The sequence below is a fragment of the Gorilla gorilla genome, chromosome X (assembly GCF_029281585.2).
Source record: "Gorilla gorilla gorilla isolate KB3781 chromosome X, NHGRI_mGorGor1-v2.1_pri, whole genome shotgun sequence".
Lineage (NCBI taxonomy): Eukaryota > Metazoa > Chordata > Mammalia > Primates > Hominidae > Gorilla > Gorilla gorilla.
Window position 1 is genome coordinate 54,111,397 of NC_073247.2, and position 22,809 is coordinate 54,134,205.

Below are 22,809 nucleotides of genomic sequence, written 5' to 3' on the forward strand. Positions count from 1 at the left end.
GTGTAGGCAGATGGTATCTACTAGGAATGACTTTCAGAGTCAGTGGGGACATGTGAAGATAGAAAATGTGTTTGCAGAGATACTGTCTTCTAGGAATGAGACACAACTGCTGAGGGGAGGCAGGGAAGGGTGTATGTTTTGGGGGCAATGGTACCATCCAGAAATGAACCAGAGGAGTAGGGGATAGACAGGAAGAGTCAATGGTGTGTGGCAGGACGCTACCTTCCAGAAATGACCCACAGGTACGTGGGGAGATAGGAAAGGTTGGATGATGTGGGGAGAATGGTATGTTTCAAGAATGACTCAAAGTTCTCAGGGGAATGGGGAGACAGGGACGGGTAGATTATGTACAGTGATGGAATCTTCTAGGCATAGAGGACAGGGACAAGCTTTTGTGAAGGCCTTGAGGTGAGAAGGATATTGGCATGTTTGAGCAACTGAGTGGACAGTGTAACTGGACCATAGTGATGACAAGAGCAAGTGGTATAAGGGAAGTTTGGAGGACTGGTCTAGCGGCTGATAGTGCAGGATCTATGGGCCACATTGAATATTTGTCTTTTCTCCACTGAAGATCATTGAAGGGTTTTAAGCAGAGGGTTTTTTGAGTTTGGCACTTTTAAAAGCCCTCATTGGCTGTAGTGTGGAAGATACAAGAGGAGATGCAAGATGACCAAGTAGGAGCCACCACTGCTATAGCCTGGACATATTGGTAGCCTGGACCAGGGCTGTGGCAATGAAGATGGAGAGGAGAGGATGGGTATTGAAAGAAGCTTATTGATGCTTAGAGAGAACCTGGATTAGCATACTTGGAGCTAACTCATAATTTCTTTTTTTTTAAATTATACTTTAAGTTCTGGGGTACATGTGTACAACGTGCAGGTTTGTTACATAGGTATCCATGTGCCATGTTGGTTTGCTACACCCATCAACTCGTCATTTACATTAGGCATTTCTCCTAATGCTATCCTTTCCTGGGCCCCCCATCCCCTGACAGGCCCTGGTGTGTGATGTTCCCCTCCCTGCGTCCATGTGTTCTCGTTGTTCAACTCTCACTTATGAGTGAGAACATGCAGTGTTTGGTTTTCTCTTCTTGTGTTACTTTGCTGAGAATGATGGTTTCCAGTTTCATCCATGTCCCTGCAAAGGACATGAACTCATCCTTTTTTTATGGCTGCATAGTATTCCATGGTGTATATGTGCCACATTTTCTTCATCCAGTCTATCATTGATGGGCATTTGGGTTGGTTCCAAGACTTTGCTATTGTTAACAGTGCTGCAATAAACATATGTGTGCATGTGTCTTTATAGTAGAATGATTTATAATTCCTTGGGTATATACCCAGTAATGGGATTACTGTGTCAAATGGTATTTCTAGTTCCAGATCCTTGAGGAATCACCATACTGTCTTCCATAATGGTTGAACTAATTGACACTCCCACCAACATTGTAAAAGCGTTCCTATTTCTCCACATCCTCTCCAGCATCTGTTGTTTCCTGACTTTTTAATGGTTGCCATTCTAACTGTCATGAGATGGTATCTCATTGTGGTTTTGATTTGCATTTCTCTAATGACCAGTGATGATGAACATTTTTTCATAAGTTTTTTGGCTGCATAAATGTCTTCTTTTGAGAAGTGTCTGTTCATATCCTTTGCCCATTTTTTGATAGGGTTGTTTCTTTCTTGTAAATTTGTTTAGGTTCTTTGTAGATTCTGGATATTAGCCCTTTGTCAGATGGGTAGATTACAAAAATTTTCTCCCATTCTGTAGGCTGCCTGTTAATTCTGATAATAATTTATTTTGCTGTGCCAAAGCTGTTTAGTTTAATTAGATCCCATTTGTCTGTTTTGGCTTTTGTTGCTATTGCTTTTGGTGTTTTAGTTATGAAGTCTTTGTCCATCCCTATGTCCTGAATGGTATTGCCTAGGTTTTCTTCTAGGGTTTTTATGGTTTTAAGTTATACGTTTAAATCTTTAATCCATCTTGAGTTAATTTTTGTATGAAGTGTAAGGAAGGGATCCAATTTCAGCTTTCTGCATATGGCTAGCCAGTTTTCCCAGCACTATTTATTAAATAGGGAATCCTTTCCCTGTTGCTTGTTTTTGTCAGTTTGTCAAAGATCAAATGGTTGTAGATGTGTGGTGTTATTTCTGAGGCCTCTGTTCTGTTCCATTGGTCTATATATATATCTGTTTTGGTACCAGTACCATGCTGTTTTGGTTACTGTAACCTTGTAGTATAGTTTGAAGTCAGGTAACGTGATGCCTCCAGCTTTGTTCTTTTTGCTTAGGATTGTCTTGGCTATGCGGGCTCTTTTTTTGGTTCCATATGAAGTTTAAAGTAGTTTTTTCCAATTCTGTGAAGAAAGTCAGTGGTAGCTTGATGGGGATAGCACTGAATCTATAAATTACTTTGGGCAGTATGGCCATTTTCGTGATATTGATTCTTCCTATCCATGAGCATGGAATGTTCTTCCATTTGTTTGTGCCCTCTTTTATTGCGTTGAGAAGTGGTTTGTAGTTCTCCTTAAAGAGGTCTTTCACATCCCTTGTAAATTGGATTCCTAGGTATGTTATTCTCTTTGTAGCAATTGTGAATAGGAGTTCACTCATGATTTGGCTCTCTGTCTGTTATTGGTGTATAGGAATGCTTGTGATTTTTGCACATTGATTTTGTATCCTGAGACTTTGCTGAAGTTGCTTATCAGCTTAAGGAGATTTTGGGCTGAGACGATGGGACTTTCTAAATATATAATCATGTCATCTGCAAACAGAGACAGTTTGACTTCCTCTCTTCCTAACTGAATACCCTTTATTTCTTTCTCTTGTATGATTGCCTGGTCAGAACTTCCAATACTGTGTTGAATAGGAGTGGTGAGAGAGGGCATCCTTGTGCCAGTTTTCAAAGGGAATGCTTCCAGTTTTTGCTCATTCAGTATGATATTGGCTGTGGGTTTGTCATAAATAGCTCTTATTATTTAGAGATACGTTCCATCAATACCTAGTTTATGGAGAGTTTTTAGCATGAAGGGCTGTTGAATTTTGTCCAAGGCCTTTTCTGCATCTATTGAGATAATCTTGTGGTTTTTGTCATTGGTTCTGTTTATGTGACGGATTACATTTATTGATTTGTGTATGTTGAACCAGCCTTGCATCCCAGGGAGGAAGCTGACTTGATCTTGGTGGATACGCTTTTTGATGTGCTGCTGGATTTGGTTTGCTAGTATTTTATTGAGGATTTTCGCATCAATGTTCATCAGGGATATTGGCCTGAAATTCTCTTTTTTTGTTGTGTCTCTGCCAGGTTTTGGTATCAGGATGATGCTGGCCTCATAAAATGAGTTAGGGAGGATCCCCTCTTTTTCTATTGATTGGAATAGTTTCAGAAGGAATGGTACCAGCTCCTCCTTGTACCTCTGGTAGAATTCGGCTGTGAATCCGTCTGGTCCTAGACTTTTTTTGGTTGGTAGGCTATTACTGCCTCAATTTCAGAACCTGTTATTGGTCTATTCAGAGATTCAACTTCTTCCTGGTTTAGTCTTGGGAGGGTGTATGTGTCCAGGAATTTATCCATTTCTTCTAGATTTTCTAGTTTATTTGCATAGAGGTGTTTATGGTATTCTCTGTTGGTAGTTTGTATTTCTATGGGATTGGTGGTGATATCCCCTTTTTCTTTTTTTATTGTGTATATTTGATTCTTCTCTCTTTTCTTTATTAGTCTTGCTAGTGGTCTATTTTGTTGATCTTTTCAAAAAACCAGCTCCTGGATTCATTGATATTTTTGAAGGGTTTTTTGTGTCTCTGTCTCCTTCAGTTCTGCTCTGATCTTAGTTATTTCTTGTCTTCTGCTAGCTTTTGAATTTGTTTGCTCTTGCTTCTCTAGTTCTTTTAATTGTGATATTAGGGTGTCAGTTTTAGATCTTCCCTGCTTTCTCTTTTGGGCATTTAGTGCTATAAATTTTCTTCTACACACTGCTTTAAATGTGTCCCAGAGATTCTGGTACGTTGTGTCTTTGTTCTCATTCGTTTCAAAGAGCATCTTTATTTCTGTCTTCATTTTGTTAATTACTCAGTAGTCATTCAAGAGCAGGTTGTTCAGTTTCCATGTAGTTGCGCGGTTTTGAGTGAGTTTCTTCATCCTGAGTTCTAATTTGATTGCACTGTGGTCTGACAGACAGTTTGTTGTGATTTCTGTACTTTTACATTTGCTGAGAAGTGTTTTACTTCCAATTATGTGGTCATTTTAGAGTAAGTATGATGTGGTACTGAGAAGAATGTATACTCTCTTGATTTGGGGTGGAGAGTTCTGTAGATGTCTGTTAGGTCCACTTGGTCCAGAGCTGAATTCAAGTCCTGAATATCCTTGTTAATTTTTGTCTTGTTGATCTAATGCTGACAGTGGGGTATTAAAGTCTCCCACCGTTATTGTGTGGGAGTCTAAGTCTCTTTGTAGGTCTCTAAGAACTTGCTTTATGAACCTGGATGCTCCTGTATTGGGTGCATATGTATTTAGGATAGTTAGCTCTTCTCGTTGCATTGATCCCTTTACAGTTATGTAATGCCCTTCTTTGTCTCTTTTGACCTTTGTTCGTTTAAAGTCTGTTTTATCAGAGACTAAGATTACAACCCCTGCTTTTTTTTTTGCTTTCCATCTGGTTGGTAAATATTCCTCCATCCCTTTATTTTGAGCCTATGTGTGTCTTTGCGTGTGAGATGGGTCTTCCGCATACAGCACACTGATGGGTCTTGACTCTTTAGCCAGTTTGCCGGTCTGTGTCTTTTAATTGGGGCATTTAGCCCATTTACATTTAAGGTTGATATTGTTATGTGTGAATTTGATCCTATCATTTTGATGCTAGCTGGTTATTTTTCCCGCTAGTTCATGCAGTTTCTTCATAGCGTCAATGGTCTTTACAATTTGGCATGTTTTTGCAGTGGCTGGTACTGGTTGTCCTTTCCATGTTTAGTGCTTCCTTCAGGAGCTCTTGCAAGGCAGGCCTGGTGGTAACAAAATCTCTCAGCATTTGCTTGTCTGTAAAGGATTTTATTTCTTTCATTTATGAAACTTAGCTTGGCTGGATATGAAATTCTGGGTTGAAAATTCTTTTCTTTTAGAATGTTGAATATTGGCCCCCACTCTCTTCTGGCTTGTAGGGTTTCTGCTGAGAGATCCGCTGTTAGTCTGATGGGTTTTCCTTTGTGGGTAACTCGACCTTTCTGTCTGGCTGCCCTTAACATTTTTTTCCTTCATTTCAACCTTGGTGAATCTGACAATTATGTGTCTTGGGGTTGCTCTTTTCGAGGAATATCTTTGTGGTGTTCTCTGTATTTCCTGAATTTGAATGTTGGCCTGCCTTGCTAGGTTAGGGAAGTTCTCCTGAATAATATTCTGAAGAGTGTTTTCCAAGTTGGTTCCATTCTCCCTGTCAATTTCAGGTATACCAATCAAACATAGATTTGGTCTTTTCACATAGTCCTGTATTTCTTGGAGGCTTTGTTTGTTTCTTTTCACTCTTTTTTCTCTAATCTTGTCTTCTCACTTTATTTCATTAAGTTGATCTTCAATCACTGATATCCTTTCCTCCACTTGATCGATTCGGCTGTTGAAACTTGTGTCTGCTTCACGAAGTTCTTGTGGTGCATTTTTCAGCTCCATCAGGTCAGTTATGTTCTTCTCTACACTGGTTATTCTAGTTAGCAATTCGTCTAACCTTTTTTCAAGGTTCTTAGCTTCCTTGCATTGGGTTAGAACCTGCTCCTTTAGCTCGGAGTAGTTTTTTATTACCCACCTTCTGAAGCCTACTTCTGTCAATTCATCAAACTCATTCTCTGTTCAGTTTTGTTCCCGTGCTGGCGAGGAGTTGTGATCCTTTGGAAGAGAAGAGGCGTTCTGGTTTTTGGAATTTTTCAGCCTTTCTGCACTGGTTTCTCCCCACCTTTGTGGTTTTATCTACCTTTGGTCTTTGATGTTGGTGACCTATGGATGGGGTTTCTGTGTGGATGTCCTTTTTGTTGATGTTGATGCTATTCCTTTCTGCTTGTTAGTTTTCCTTCTAACAGGCCCCTCAGCTGCAAGTCTGTTGCAGTTTGCTGGAGGTCCACTCCAGATGCTGTTTGCTGGGGTATCACCAGCAGAGGCTACAGAACAGCAACTATTGCTGCCTGATCCTTCCTCTGGAAGCTTTGTCCCAGGGGGGCACCCACCAGATGCCAGCCAGAGCTCTCCTGTATGAGGTGTCTGTTGGCCCCTACTGGGAGGTGTCTCTCAGTCAGGCTACACGGGGGTTGGGGCCCACTTGAGGAGGCAGTCTGTCCGTTATCAGAGCTCAAACACTGTGCTGAGAGAACCACTGCTCTCTTCAGAGCTGTCAGGCAGGGACATTTAAGTCTGCTGAAACTACACCCCCAGCTGCCCCTTCCCCCAGGTGCTCTGGCCCAAGGAGATGGGGGTTTTATCTATAAGTCCCTGACTGGGGCTGCTGCCTTTTGTTCAGAGATGCCCTGCCCACAGAGGTGGAATCTAGAGAGGCAGTAGGCCTTGCTGAGCTGTGGTGGGGTCCGCCCAGTTCGAACTTCCTGGTGGCTTTGTTTACACTGTGAGCATAAAACTGCCTACTCAAGCCTCAGCAATGGCGGACGCCCCTCTCCACACCAAGCTCAAGCATTCCAGGTCGATCTCAGGCTGCTGTGCTAGCAGTGAGGATTTCAAGCCAATGGATATTAGCTTGCTGGGCTCCGTGGGTGTGGGACCCACTGAGCCAGGCACCGGAGGGAATCTCCTGATCTGCCAGTTGCGAAGACTGTGGGAAAAGCACAGTATCTGCGCAAGAGTGTACCGTTCTTCCTGGGACAGTCTCTCACAGCTTCCCTTGGCTAGGAAAAGGAAATCCCCCGACCCCTTGCACTTCCCAGGTGAGGCGACGCCCTGCCCTGCTTCGGCTTGCCCTCCATGAGCTGCACCCACTGTCCAACCAGTCCCAATGAGATGAACCAGGTACCTCAGTTGGAAACACAGAAATCACCCACCTTCTGTGTGGATCTCACTGGGAGCTGCAGACCGGAGCTGTTTCTGTTTGGCTGTCTTGCTGGACCCTTGGCTCCTTTTCAACTCATAATTTCTTAAGCAGGAGAAAATGTTAGTTTCTCCAAGAGTTAAAGAATGCATTCCTTCAGAAACTGAATCCTTGAGAGTTTTTTTTCAATTGCAACAGAAAAACTTTCTGAACACACTAAATAGTGTTGTAAAAACATGACATTCTCTGACTCCTGTACATATTGACACCTGACTTCCACTTTTGTTCTATGAACAGGACTGCTAGGCGGTTTGCTTATCTTTTTGTGAATATCAATGTGACCTCTGAGCCTCACGAAGTGTCTGCCCTGTGGTTCCTGTGGTATGTGAAGCAGTGTGGGGGCACCACTCGGATATTCTCTGTCACCAATGGCGGCCAGGTATGGTGTGTATGTGTCTGTTCTGAAACAAGAGCTTCATCTGTGATTTTGCTTTCTCCCAGGGCAGTGTCTTTAATAGTTGCTTCAGTATTTTGAAACATGAATAATTAGCAGCATGAAATGATCTCAAAAGATTTTCTGAAAAAAAAATTTCTCATTTCCTTTTGTCACTCCTGAAAAGGAGTTCACAGATAAAGAATGTTTCATTTTGAATTAATTAGGTTTTGAGAATTAAGTTCCTTCCTTTTGGTAGCAGGTAAAATTAGGCTGTTTATGTAGGAGAAGCTAAATTCCTAAAATAATTTCCAAAAAATTCTAGAAATTGTACAATTATTGTACTTAAAATCATCTCTGTTCCAGACACAAGGTTTCTGTCCCATCTGTTTATCAGAGTGATTCTTTTATGTTAACTGTTACAGAAGGGAAGTGACTGTTCTTCCTTCTAATTCACACAAGTGATTATGGCCACTCTTGCAATAGTAAATTCTGCCTTTTGGATTCTTAGTTTTTGCTACCCACTTGAATTTGCCCAGTTTCCATATCATTTCCTTTATTAATAAGTGAATTCATTTCGTTCATTGGCTGGACACATGGCGAAGCCAGAATCCTAATTCCCCAGACTCTGAGATTCTCTGCTTCAACCCTTTCTGTTATCCAAAGAGAATGGGTATCTCTGTTCTATAAATGTTGTGCTTGGATGGTATGAGGTTTAATTAGTAGCAGTTTACTTCTAACTTAGGTTCTCTGAGTTCCTGAATTCTGAGTGCACAGTACAAGGTATAGAGTCTTTCTCTGCCAAGTGAATTATTCTTCTCCTGAGGAGATCACCGGAAATCCCCAAGTTCTTGTGACACCAAGACTCATTGCCCATTTGACCCTTAGCCTTGACAAACGCAGGACAGTTGCATTTTTTAAATGTCTTTACCTACAGGCAGAGATGACAGATTACTCCTTTTAGCCAGTATTTTACTTTCTGAGGTATTTTGATTCACATTTGATATTTGTTTCCTTCATTCAGAGGAGCCAGGATACTTCTAGCCAAATTCTACATGACCTTTTGGAAAATATGGTTCACATGATTAATCTCAAACCATGGTCACAATATTTTTATAAAGAACTTAGGCTTATCCTGTAATTTAATTCAACAAATAGTAGACCTGGAGGGGTGGACAGTGAACAAGACAGAAACAGTTCGTGGTCTTTCCACCATACTAAAACTCAAAGTACCTCTTAGAAAACAGACCAGATTATAAGTTAAATGGTCTGGGTTTCTTGAGGAAAGACAAATCATGAATTTAGGTCTGAACCACTCTGGGAATTTTTTTTCCTTTTTTTAATTTAATTTTTGAGACAGAGTCTTGCTTTGTTGCCTAGGCTGGTCTCCAACTCCTGGGCTCAAGCAGTCCTTCCGCCTCAGCCTCTCAAAGTGCTAAGATCACAGGCATGAGCCACCATGCCTAGCCAGGAATATTTTTTATAAAGAACTTTGGTGTTGTCATTAAAACAGTAGCCAGTTACAAAAGTGCAAAAATCACTGCATGGCTGCTTATGCAGTTTTCTGGAGGAGTATGATTGAGGAATCTGTTAGGAATCTTCTGGCTGGGCGCAGTGGCTCACACCTGTAATCCCAGCACTTTTGGAGGCCGAGGCAGGTGGATCACCTGAGGTCAGGAGTTTGAGACCAGCCTGGCTAACATGATGAAACCCCATTTCTGCTAAAAATACAAAAATTAGCCAGGTGTCATGGCACGCACCTGTAATCCCAGCTACTCGGGAGGCCAAGGCAAGGGAATCACTTGAACCCAGGAGGCGGAAGTTACAGTGAGCCAAGATCGCGCCATTGCACGCCAGCTTGGGCAATAAGAGTGAAACTCCGTCTCAAAAAAAAAAAAAAAAAAAAGAATCTTCTATAATAGGCTAAAAATATCCTTCTGGTTCTTACCAAAAGCATTGTGTTAAGGACTTACCTTCTTAGATTAAGCTGGAAACATTTCCATGGTGATCGTAGCAGAAGGCAGAGGGTAGAGCACTTCTGGTCTTATAAGGGCCGCTCAAGATAACTATTTAACAATATCTAAAGGAGCAAGCAGATGCTTAGCCTTCACCCTCTGCCTCCGCCTTGAAGCTTCCAGATAGTTTTGCAAAAAGTTACTCAAGATCTGATATTCCGAATCTTTTTTTCTTTTTTTTTTTTTTTTTTTGAGACGGAGTCTAGCTCTGTTGCCCACGCTGGAGTGCAGTGGTGCAATCTCGGCTCACTGCAACCTCCGCCTCCTGGGTTCAAGTGGTTCTCCTGCCTCAGCCTCCCGAATAGCTGGGATTACAGGCACGTGCCACCACGCCTGGCTAATTTTTGTAATTTTAGTACAGCCACCGCACCCGGCCCTTCTTCCCATTCTTAGAACATCATTTGGTGGTGACTAGTAGGACTAGTAGGATGTGACTATCCCTAAAAGCACCCTGTAACTTTGTCTATAATATGGCTCTATCTGCATCCTTACCTGCCTGGACAACCTCAGCCCAGAACTACAGGAATCAAAGGAAATTAGAAACTTCATCCTCTGGAATAAGCCCCGTGCCTGCCCCTTCTCAGGGCTCCCTCCACACCCTGCACTCTTTGGCATTTGAAGCCCACAGACTTGCTGATATTCCCACTTGGTCAGGGCAGCATTGGCATAGTGGAACATTTCTTCGGGTTCTGTGATTTTTATAAACTTGTAATGGCTTTTCTTTGCCAGAAGCTGTGCAGGGAATGATCATTGAATTGTCTTAGTCAACTCTGCCTCTGTCCTAATGAATTCTTCTGACAGTTAAGTGTGCAGACATTGGAGGCGTGGCCTGTGACTTTCTGGAGGTTTTCTAATCAGTAGCCAGTAGGATTTTCCTTCCTTGGGCTTTCATAATGTTTCCTTTCTTACCTACCTCCTCCTGTAGGAACGGAAGTTTGTAGGTGGATCTGGTCAAGTGAGCGAACGGATAATGGACCTCCTCGGAGACCAAGTGAAGCTGAACCATCCTGTCACTCATGTTGACCAGTCAAGTGACAACATCATCATAGAGACGCTGAACCATGAACATTATGAGGTAACTCAGTTTAGTCAAAAGGAGCATATAGTAAATAGGCCTTGTGTCTTTTGCAGCTTCTAACCAGATATAATTCAAGCAGTAGCATAATTAATGCTGACATGTTTCCGCCTCAGTCTTCCAAATTACCAGCCTTGGTTGACCTACCTTGATCTGTTTTGTTGCCTCACAGTTGCCTCATTTTCTCATTTTGTATGTTTTTACTGCTCAATGTTGTTTAGAAGTGATAAAGATGATTTTTCATGCCTGCCACAAAGACTGAAGCTCACATTTGAGGTAATATTTTGCTTGTGTGTGTTTTAGTGCAAATACGTAATTAATGCGATCCCTCCGACCTTGACTGCCAAGATTCACTTCAGACCAGAGCTTCCAGCAGAGAGAAACCAGTTAATTCAGCGTCTTCCAATGGGAGCTATCATTAAGTGCATGATGTATTACAAGGAGGCCTTCTGGAAGAAGAAGGGTAGGCTGCTATTATTCATGTTTAAACTGTATTATATGAAGAAATCACACTCTTTTAGGATTATTGAACAGAAGGTATTGAACAGAAACAAAGTATTTTCAAACTGGTAGAAAAAGGATTAGAAATCTTGGTCTGTCAATTTCCTCATATCCTTGGCCACACATAATGACCCCAAGAGCACTTGTTGGCAATGGGAGGGAAGAAGGAGATCACATCAGTCATAAGGCCACCATTGCCCTGACTCCTGGCATCTGTCCTGCTTCTTACTTTTTATGAGCAGAGTGAGGTCAACAGGCACCATGGAAAGAGCACTGCATTGAAGTTACACATTCCGGGACTTCACTTGCTTGCTAGCATCAGTCTGTAGGTGTAAAGTGGTGACAGTAATACCTACCACTAAGGTGTTGTGAGAATTAAATGAGGCAGGATCTTGGACTTAGAAAGCTGCCCAGATATGGTGGCTACTGTTGATAAGCATTCTGGTTATACTCATCGGATTCCCTCCTCCCACCTCTTCCCTGGATTGGGTCATTCCCTCCAATGCAGCCCTTCTCTTTCCTCATGTATGCTAGGAGCCAGGGTCATCTTACCATTTTTGTCATGCATTGGCTGGTCATAAGCCCTTTATGTAAAGGTGATGGAGATGGGTCATTTTCTGTCTGTGGGTGAATAGACATCCTTATATATTCAGTGTGTGTATTTAACAAGACATAACATGTAGGGTTGGGGCCAAGACCAAGAGTTTAAGTTTTGCCTTCCTCTTAAAAAATAGTTTATATATATTTATGTGTGTATGGGTGTCTCTGATGAGCTTGGTCTCGATCTCCCATTGATTTTTCTCCTGGTTAAGATTACTGTGGCTGCATGATCATTGAAGATGAAGATGCTCCAATTTCAATAACCTTGGATGACACCAAGCCAGATGGGTCACTGCCTGCCATCATGGGGTAGGTTAGAGCAGGCTGTTCTGCATTTTCCAAATTGTGTTGATGTATTGGTGTGGATGCTGTCAAAGTATATTACTTTGGAATTAAGTTCAAGCAATGATGAATAATGCTATCAAAATATATAATGTTTCCATGTGTTAAAATAGTGCAGTAATGTTTCGTATGTAGCACAAGAATACTGGGAAACTTTACTAAAATTGACACCATTTTGAACTTGTACCCATGTATGTCTTTCTCTCATACAAAGCTTACGTGTTGAGGATGGAGTGAAAAAAAGCAACTAGACAGGCAGTATGGTAGCCACCCCTGCCTACAGGCAGAATGTCAACAGCCATTCTGAAATGAGAACTAACTGCTTTATTCTATAAAAACATTCTAAATGTGGGGTTTCTCGGTTTTATCCTTTTCTCCATTCCAGATATCTGCTACATAGCAAATGTTAGTTGTTACCCTGAGATATAAGACAGCTGACCAGTTAGGAGGCCCAGTTCAGAATTGAGCCAGGCCTTGATTGGATGGCATGGCAGTTTTTCTGGTGGGTCACTCTAGTTATCCTTCAGCAGTGGTGCTTCACTTAACCTCTAAAGTGTGCGGATGACCCAGGGCCTGGTTCTGTGTAGGGAAAATGAGAGCTTTTCCCCTCTCTTCTCATTCCGGCACATAGCTGTCCTACTCGATGGGGGCTGGGGAGTCCAGAGAAGGAAGTGGGGTCCCCACAAAGGAATTGCTAAGGAGTTCCACAGCCTCCCTCTTGCCTGCCTTTTGGCCTCCTCAAAAACTATACAAATAAAAGGCGATTTATTCTACCACACTATAACAAAAGAACATAGCTTCAGTAGCAATCAAGTGACTTTTAGAGACCAATGGTCTCCCCTTTACCCCTAGGAAATGCATAGCTCTTACTAAGAGGGAAAGGTGAACTCATGCACATCATGTCATTGAAGGAAAATTACAAAGGCGAAAGGAGCAGACCCACATCCCAGGGAAGTTAGAAAGCAGGTTGTGCTGCTGGTTACTAACGAGACATTTTATAACCACTTCTCTCATTGTAACATATAAGAACACCAGCCTCCCTGAGAAAGGCAGGTGCTTACAACATAATGACTGTTGGAATAACACATCCTCTTCATCTCTAACCCTATTGGGCAGAAAAGGATATAGGTTGTTTGGGTAGTTTGACATCATCTTCTATATGCCAGAGAAAAGCAGGAGGTTCAGGTACAGGTTTCAGGAGAATGTCGGTTAAGACAAATCCAACTATGAATGGAAGAGCATTGATGTTTTTCTTGCCCTGGGAGTTAGATATAGTGATGTCTTCTGCTGTTTTGGGCTTTCTTTTTTTTTTTGGAAGTGGAACTCAATATTTTAATGATTTTACTTAAGATAAATAGTATAAAAGGAAAATGTTAAACGGTTGTGTTCTGTGGACAGTGGGGCTAAAACAAATATAAAATAATAATAATTGGTTATAGAGGACCAAGTATAGAAGATGAGAGTTTCCTTGGAAACCGGGGAATAGCAAAATAATCTGTTTCTTAACTTGGCGATGTAGTGTTAAAAATTAAAGCTACCATTTATTGAGCATTGGTTGTGGGTGCAAGTTTTTATGTGTACAATGCTTTTGGGCTTTCTTCAGCTTTATTATTAACTAGGTTAGGGCTCAAATAACCTTCCAGGTGTTAATGGAGTTATTTAGGCAATTCTTAGAAAGTGATATTCTAATCTCTTTCATCTTGACACTTGCCTCCACCCTGCTCTTTGCTGATGGCCACAGCCACGAAAACCTTGAAGATAGGGGTGGTAATTGCCCAGCACTGTGTTTGTAATAAACTTTTGGAAACTAGAAAGGACCTTGTACTTTAGAACTGTGAAATGTTTCCAACACAAAGCCAGCATGTTTAATTTCCTCAATAAAACACCAAAGTAAGTTAAAGCTTATTTATCCATAGTTGGGATTAGATCAAAGAGATTATTTCATTCATGACTTGAGATTTGACAGAAATAACCAACACTAACTGCCCTTTGGGAAGGGAACTGTAAAAAGTATACAAGACAAGTTAACTAAAAATGTTTTCAGATAAATCATTTAATCTTTTATCAGATATTGATGATTAAAAAAATACTATATACATCTAAACTTACTGATTCTTGCATAAACCCAGAATCTAACTAAAATAATTAATAACAAGCTATATCTAACTAAAATAATTAATAACAAGCTATAACTTGAGGTGTTAAATCATGCAAAATTATGACTATATCCCATAAAGTTCAATAGTTCAGATTTCCTAAATAGTCCACAGCTTTCTCTGAAATACTATTCTCTACATTAACATACATCTTTGCTTCTCAGAGTGATCTCAAATAACAGCCCTAAAGGAACTGCCAATCCAATTTGAGGAACACTTTAATTTGTGGGTAGGGAGAGGAGGAAATATCTGTTTTTTGCACTGATCTACCTGTCCTTTTGGTCTTGAATAAAAGAAATACAAATTTAAAAATTTTTTAATGGAAAAATAATTTCATTGTCCTTTAGCTCATTTGGATTTTTGAAAGCTTTCTAATAATAGTATAACTAAGGACTTCATGTCACAATTCAATTCTTTTAAATATACATGCAGTTAGTAATATCAGTATAATAAATAGAATATATTTGATTAAAGGGGAGCAGGCAGGTTATAACTGAGTTTTATTGAGTTACTTTATTTGGGGACTATATTAGGTCAGTTTCCAGGGAAGCTGACTCAGAGCTGGAGATCTGGGTGCTGGAACTTTATTGGGAAGTGCTCTGGGGATGACTACCTATGGCAGAAGGATTATGCGGAACTTGAGCTCCAATGTTGTCCCAACAAAGGCCTCTGCCATTCCCTTGGAAGTTCTGGAGCTGGGTGGCCCTTCAGAGTTGTCTTCAACCACATCTAGGTCAGAACAACTCTGGGGAGGGGTGGGACCTTGAGCGAGGCATTCTCTGCTGCCCTGTCCAATTACTGGGGAAGGTTTCAGCTGTGAGGTAAGAGTAACAAGTGCCTGGTCCCAAAGGGAGCCGGGGGTGCCCACCGTGGCCTCCACTACAGACACATGTTTATATTTGTTTTTCCAGCTTTGATAAAGTATTTGGCAGAAGGCAACAGTCATTACCAGAATAATCATTTAGCACAACATTCATTCATTCAGCATTTGATTTCCTACTATATGCCAAAAACCATGTTAAACTTTAGAAGTAAAATATTGAATAGGAGGTCACCTGTCGTGTAGGGGATCACAGCCTAGCAGGGGTTTTGGACACACAGGCAGACCAAAGACAATATGGCATTTGCCCTAGTAGAGGAGGAGGGTCTAAGAGAGTTCATTTAATGCTGAATAGCTACAGGTTAAGAATACTTCAGAAAGAAAGGGTAGCTCTTAAGATAAACAGCTGTAACCTGATCATTCAATGTAACCTCTCTCTCCAGCTTCATTCTTGCCCGGAAAGCTGATCGACTTGCTAAGCTACATAAGGAAATAAGGTAAGAATTTATAACTGAAAAATAGATGAAAAAGTTAGCTTTGTATTTTGTTTTTGCACTGACAGTAGTAGAATAACATGAGGAAAAACACAGTACTTCACAAATATTCTCAAAATTCCAACAAACCAACCTTTTGTGTTTTGCTACAGCCCTCTTGACCTAGCCCTTGCCCGTGTGCATATATTAATTTTACATGTTCATGTTTATTGTACAGTGGTTAAGAGGTAGGATTTCCCTGTGAGATGGATGGAGAAAAATCATAGAAAATATTAGCTGTGAAAAATGCTGTAGAAACCGAATCCCAATCCTCTTTCAAGGCCATAATCTTTTTCTAAGATTCTCTGACATGGACTTTCTAAAAAGTATATTTTAACCTATAGCAACTTTTGTACATGAAAATATTCACTACTGCTTATCTGGGACACAGTTCTGATGTTCCCTTATCTGAAAGCTTCCTAGTATAAAATTTATTTTAGGACAGTGGCTTTTTTTTTTTCTTTCTTTCTCCCTTTCTCTTCCTGTCATGATATATTTGTTTTGTTTTGTTTTGGAATCCTTTGTTCAATTAAAGTCTTACCTGAAGAGGTAAGCCTTTTAACATCAGAGTTATTTGGCTTTTGGAGGGTAGCCTCTGGGTAGCGCTAAATCCTCTGCTAGCTTTTAAAGAGGTCCAATACATACACAAAAATATAGACTTTTCTCTGAATGTAATTTAAAAAATTAAACAGCTAACCCATTGGCAGCCGTTGCTTTGGGAGTTACTCTGATGACTTTAGAAGTGGGGGAAAGGCTGCAGAATGAGTTCCTACATGTGCACACAGATTTGTTTATTTGAACAACCATGAGATTCAACAATCTCATGGTTTGCAGGTAAGCTTTACATGGAAGAAACTCCCAGCTTCAATTAGCAGGTTCTTCTCTGTTCACTGTAAGTGGTAAATGGTTGAATCTCAACAATCATGGGATTCAAACAACCATGAGATTGTGGAATCTCATGGTTGTTAAAAATAAACTCTACTCACTCAATGGAGGAGGGATTTGGGGTCCAGTGATGGGGAATGATTTGTTCAAGCCTCCATAGCTAGTGTCTTAGTGCATTTGTGATACTGTAACAAAATGCCTGAAACTGGGTAATTTATGAAGAATAGAAATTTATTTCTCACAGTTCTAGAGGCTGGGAAGTCCAAGATTATGATGCCAACAGATTCAATTCAGTGTTTGGTGAGAACCTGTTCCATAGGTAGCACTTTCTCATGGTGCCCTCACATGGCAGAAAAGGCAGAAGGAGGAAGGACAAAAAGTGATGAAGGTGGTGTCCTCACTTGGAGGAAGGCAGAAGGGCAGAAAGGACCTAGCTAGTTCCCTCCAGCCCATTTATAAGGGCACTAATCTATTCATGAGAGCAGAATCTTCCTGATTTCATCATTTCCGCAGAGACCCCAACTCAAAATACCATCACCTTGGAGGTTAAGTTCCAACATTTAAATTTTGGAGGGACACACATTCAAATCATCGCAGCTAGCTTGTGACAAAGTCTGGAGTAGCATATAGCGCATACTTTTTCATTACACTACACTAAGCTGACATTTTCTTTTGGATTTCCTGCTTTCCCTCCTTATTAATAGTAAAATAAATACCAGCCTGTAGGTAGACATTTGGTTATGATTCCACACAGTGGCTGAACTTCTCAAAAGTTCTTGTAAGGCAAAACCCTTATTGAATATGTCATTGACAAAAACAGTGGTTCCCAGATCTGACTGCATCAAAATATCCCAAAAGATGTTTGGAAAATATGTTTTTATAAGACCTATAGATTGTGATTGAGTAGGTTTGAGGTGGGGCCTGTGTATTTGTATTTTTCAACAAGCTTTTCAGGTGATTATGATAAGCAACCAGATTTAGAAACCAGTGAATAAGTTCAACGAGATGATTTGCACAGTGGCCTCTTTTGGTCATCACTTAGGTTCTGTTATTTTTAGAGCCAAATTAATCAATCAGTGCATTGTTTTAACATGCTTGCCTTACATATCTTTTCCAAAAATTTTTAATTTTAAAGGGAAGAAGGGAAAGGGAAAGATAATTTCCTGTGTTTGTGTGAACACATCCTTGGCTCTTCTAATAATATGAAATACAGTAAATAATGACTTGTAACTATTATAATTGTTTTTAACATTCATGAATGAAAACCAACTACAGTGTGGGTTGATTGGATTTCAGGTTTCACTCTGCTTTAATAAAAATTTTATTACACATCCAGAAAGTAAGTTAAGCAGGCCTGGCACATTGGCTCACACCTGTAATCCCAACACTTTGGGAGGCTGAGGCAGGCAGACTGCTTGAGTGCAGAAGTTGAAGACCAGCTTGGGAAACATAGAGAAACCGTCTCCACAAAAAATAAAAAAATTAGCCAGGCCTGGTGACATGTATCTGTAGTCCCAGCAACTTGGGAGGCTGAGGCGAGAGGATCACCTGAGTCCAGGGAGGTTAAGGCTGCAGTGAGCCATAATCGTGCCACTGCATTCCAGCTTGGGTGACAGAGTGAGACCCTATCTCAGAAATAATAATAACAGTAATAAGTTAAGTACTGTTGAGCTTTTTTAGAATAATCATTGCTGATACTTTCATTTTCTAATTAACTCGAAATGTCTGAATTATTGCTTGTAACACCCTTGTGAAGTAGGTGTTAGAATCAGTCATCTCTTCATAGACTAGGCAAAGAGTAGGCTGAGGATGGGTTTTGACTGAACAAATATTTATTGAGTACCTACTATGGGCAGATTACTCAGAAGAGTAGAGCCTTACCCTGCTATTAATTAGCTGAGCAAAATCAAACAAATCTCTGCAGCTCCCTGAGCCTTGGTTTCCTCATCTCTGAAATGAGGGGCTTGAATCAGGCTGAGAGAGACAGACAGACAGACAGACAGTAGTCTTGAGACTTCTTCCCATTCTTCCTTTCCTTTATGACTTTTTATGTATAATGTGAGCAGGTCTTTGAAGGAAGCCAAACTTCCTCTGACTATCCTGAAATTTAACTATCCACCTAAATATCCATCTGATGTTGCATGACATCATCTCAGGAGTGGCATTTGTCTCTCCCTTAAACCTTCCATGGAAAATGGTAACAATAAGCAAAGTTTATAATCTGCCTCCTCCTGCTGATTTTATACATATGAGGTGAATGTTCTGGAAGTTATATAAATGGTTTAAGTGTGAGGATTTAGATAAATTTATAAGTTTACACTTTGTCCCATGTTATTCAGAGAAATTGGGGGCATGTCTTTAAAATATTTTCTAATGTAATTGGCAACATAAAATTGTATATTTCTAAATCTCTATTTCTTTATTACCAGTAAGCTTGAGCTCCCCGCGCCCTGCATAATTTTGTCTCTTCAGCTTTTAATACTTGTCTTACAGATTTGACTCAAACCTTTTGCCACATTTTTAAGCAAATATTTTTCCAGTTGCTTGTTATCCCTTAACAAATATTTTAGAGCATTTTCAAATGTTTAAACTATATTAAAACTATAAAAGGTAAATAGGAAAAGTATATAACTGGATCAGTGTGAACCTATGCAAACAAATCCAGAAATAAAACCATTAATTTCTAAAACAGGTGATTTTAGTAAATTAGACCTTTTAAAAAAATTCACCATGAGTAGTTGTGAGTTTAAAATGTATTTCGTTTCAAAAAGAGTTTATATAAGTACAACCACTAACTTTTTCAGACATGAAAATACCATGTTCTGGGCTAGTCATTTAGATAATGAATTATGAGAATAACCAAAGGCTGTGTTTGAGGTAACATTAGCATATTGTGCCCATCCCTCAGATACACTTTGAAATACTGTGGTCCACAGACCATTCTATCAAGTGACAAATTCCTAGACTGAAATGACTGTAGATACTTTCTGTATAGCATATTTTATGTTATGCTTAAAAGATGAAATGAGCTTTATATGTTTGTAGGTAATTAAAACACAAGTATAAGATAGTTAAAAGACACCATCACTTATACTATAGACTTATAAAAGGGATCATTTTAGAATTCTACGTATTCCAGAAAAGTTATATAGAATCAGTTCCTAAGACTGGCTAAACTTAATTGAATTCATTTTTCCCATTTTTATCTTGAGAAGATATCATATTAGGTAGTGAAAGAGGCAAAAATGTAAAAAAGAAAAGAATAATTCCATTGAATCCTCAAATTAAATGACTACTGAGGCATTGAAAGTTAATTTGAGTGAGGGGATTCATGGAAATGTTCATTTGTGCAGTTACAGAAGGCCATGGATTTTAATTTTTCTGTAATAAATCTGGTTGATACCAAGAGCTCTAGAACTCACTGTATTTATTCTATACCCATCAGTTACTCCTTCCCTAACTTTTTTTTTTTTTTTGGCTCTGTTTTATAGGAAGAAGAAAATCTGTGAGCTCTATGCCAAAGTGCTGGGATCCCAAGAAGCTTTACATGTAAGAAACTCCCAGCTTTAATCCCTAGCAGGTTCTTCTGTGTTCACTATAAGTAGTAAAGCAAAGCAGATTCTGATTTTTTGACAGTCTTATGAAGAGAGTATAAAGCGATGTGCTTAACTTGGAGGATAAACTTCAGCAGTCACAGAAGGTCATTAAAAGCTGGTATTAGGCGCATGGAATTTCTGACACAGCAACTTCTTTGGGCTGTTTAAATGTTCACTAGATAACTGGCAGCCAATTGTAATGAGAGCCTAGAGCTGCAGGGATTATGTCAAGAATGGGTGAGTTGGGTTCCTAGAACGGAAGTCCTGCCCCCAGTCAGTGTCACTTACCTGCTGCACAATTAAATTCCAGATATGTTATCATTTGTTGGTGAAGGCAAAGTAGTATGTACTTGACAAGATAGACTGAATCTAGAGTCTCTTCCCAGGTCAAAGTCATACTAATTTATTTTTCCATGTGTGAACTCAATTCACAACTCATTTAGGAATATCAGTGCTTTCAATCCACCACTGAAAGCAATTAGGAGAATGAAATTACATCTTTTTGAAAAAAAAAAAAAATAGAATGGCTGAGCGCTCTTTCAGGGGTTTGTCTCTAAACTGTTCAAATAATAAACTTTCTGAATGTGCCAGGGAAATTAGAGAAGGTTCTCTCATGTCCCCTAGGAAACAGTTTTCATCTTAATTGCCGCTTTTTAGTGGAATTCCCATCATACATGTTTCCAGCTTAGAAAAGTGGTTGGGAAAAAAGCCTTTCTTAGACATTTGTTTGTCTTCTGCCTCCTCCCTCCCACCCTTTCCTTAGCAATAATGCCTGATAGATGGGGAAGTAAAGTCTGTTATTAGGGACTCCAGAGATTTGAGCAGACCTTTCCACAAGCTGAATTGTTGATGGGGTTTCCTATAGACTTAGCTCTAAAGACTTCAGAATCTGCATGGATGGATGGATACCCCTCTCTCCCAGATACTGGAATACTTCATGTCTTCCCTAATCAAGAAAATGGGAAGAGCAAAGTATACATGTTTTGCCACATGGTACTTCACAAAAGGCCATTGCTTGGTACTATCATGTTTCCCCTTAAGTGAGTTAGAAAAACAGGATCTTCTTTATTTTCTTAATGTAAACTTTTTGTTAAAGCAACGATATTATTGACTTGCAGCATTTCAGCTTTGTTTTCTCTTTTGCATTTTCTTCCCCACTGAACTGCAGCCAGTGCATTATGAAGAGAAGAACTGGTGTGAGGAGCAGTACTCTGGGGGCTGCTACACGGCCTACTTCCCTCCTGGGATCATGACTCAATATGGAAGGTATTACGCAAGCACTAGGCCAATTAATCCAAGACCTGTGCCAAATTTAAAAGGAAAAGCAGAGTTCAATGGAAATTCTAGAAATAGTTGTCAAAATCCCCATTTCTTATGTCCTAGATAATACTTGTATATTTCTGGATGTCCATAGAAAAATAAGGATGTCATTACATAGAACAATAGCTGTCAGCATACAGAACAATAGCAGAACAGTGGGGAGGATTTCAGATGTGAACAGTGCTTGTGAGAATGAAGCAAGCTACAGTGTCCTCCAAGGGGACTTCGTGAGCTCAACTTGACATTTAGTCTCACATGACTGCCTTAGGCTCCTTGGCACCAGTCAACACAGAAGGACATTGGATGTGTTTATCCAACACTTCTGTCTTGCCAACAGAGCAGCATCAGCAGACAGTCCTCTTCAGGGGAAGAGTCCTCACTGTATACAGTTGAGGTGTGAGGAAATGACATCCACGTGGGGTGGGTCCACCTGGACCTAGAAGCCCCTTGCTCCATGGGAGCCATTATCTCTATGCTTCATAGGCATAGTGTCCAGTAACTTGCTCAGTTATAAGACTTGCTCAGTCACAAGAGACACCACACTCAGGGAAGCCCAAAGTGATAGCCTCCTACCAGGTATTTACAATTCATTTAGAGTCCTCCCAGCCTGGATGCAGTTCACTAATGTGGGGGTGGGAGGGGAGGCACTTTTAGCATAAATGGTGTTGCCTCCATAGATGGCATTACACCTTCATCTGGTTTCCAGAGAAACAGAGCTAGAAAGTTAATACAAGGTCACATTTGTCCACTGAAAAGGAGGAAGTATTTATTAACCTTTTCGTTACAGGAGTTTTTAGTCTGTTTTTTTTTTTCTTCTTAACTGAGTCAGATCGCCTCTGTTAACAATAGCAGGATTGATGAACTGGATTAGTTCTGGTATCAAAGTAGAAGTCTAGAAGACAAGACTAAGATGAGGAATAGATGAAACCCAGGGTTCTGGAATTGGAAAAAGGAGTGCCAACGGGTTGAGATGAAGGCCATCAGAGTGGGGGGCAGGACATGCAGCTTGGGAGAGTTCATGAAACTAGCTGTGGACATGGCAGGAGTCAAAGCCAAAAAAGTTGGAGGGGACAGCTGTCCATTCAGTCCAGCCCTTCTTTGTAAGAGGAGACCCATTTCCTTGCTCTCAGCCAGTCCCTAGAGAAGTTCAGAGAAGCTAACTGTACAGAGGTTGTTTTCTTAAAGAGACACACCCATATAATGTCTCAGGTCTCTCCTTTGCCAGAAATGACAGTTAACGTCCCTGTCTTCCCACCTGCCACTGCAGTTCCTCCTGACACACTGGGAGTGCCTGCAAAGCTGGATCTGTGGCTGTTTTCAAGAAGAGTGCACCCTCCCCCGAGAAAGACAGGACAGGGAGAAGAATGGACTGCCAACAGGAAACAGCAAAGAAATCTGATTTGGGGATTGAATACATGTTCTTATATTCCAGCTCTGGCTGGCTTGGAAAAGATCAACATCCCCTTTAATGATTGATGATCTGATGGCCTGATTCTCCCTGGCTTGAAAGTTCAGATCCTC

The 22,809-nt window shown here is 40.4% G+C and overlaps 1 protein-coding gene across 1 annotated transcript in view; it reads left to right on the forward strand.

Moving 5' to 3' along the window:
- Positions 1-22,809, forward strand: part of MAOA (monoamine oxidase A) — a 90,962-nt gene that overhangs the window by 64,951 nt on the left and 3,202 nt on the right. The window contains exons 6-12 of the mRNA XM_004064031.5: positions 7,310-7,451; positions 10,386-10,535; positions 10,839-10,998; positions 11,849-11,945; positions 15,398-15,451; positions 19,864-19,921; positions 21,137-21,234. Coding sequence (XP_004064079.1) covers positions 7,310-7,451; positions 10,386-10,535; positions 10,839-10,998; positions 11,849-11,945; positions 15,398-15,451; positions 19,864-19,921; positions 21,137-21,234 — 759 coding nt within the window. The remainder of the gene's footprint in view (positions 1-7,309; positions 7,452-10,385; positions 10,536-10,838; positions 10,999-11,848; positions 11,946-15,397; positions 15,452-19,863; positions 19,922-21,136; positions 21,235-22,809) is intronic.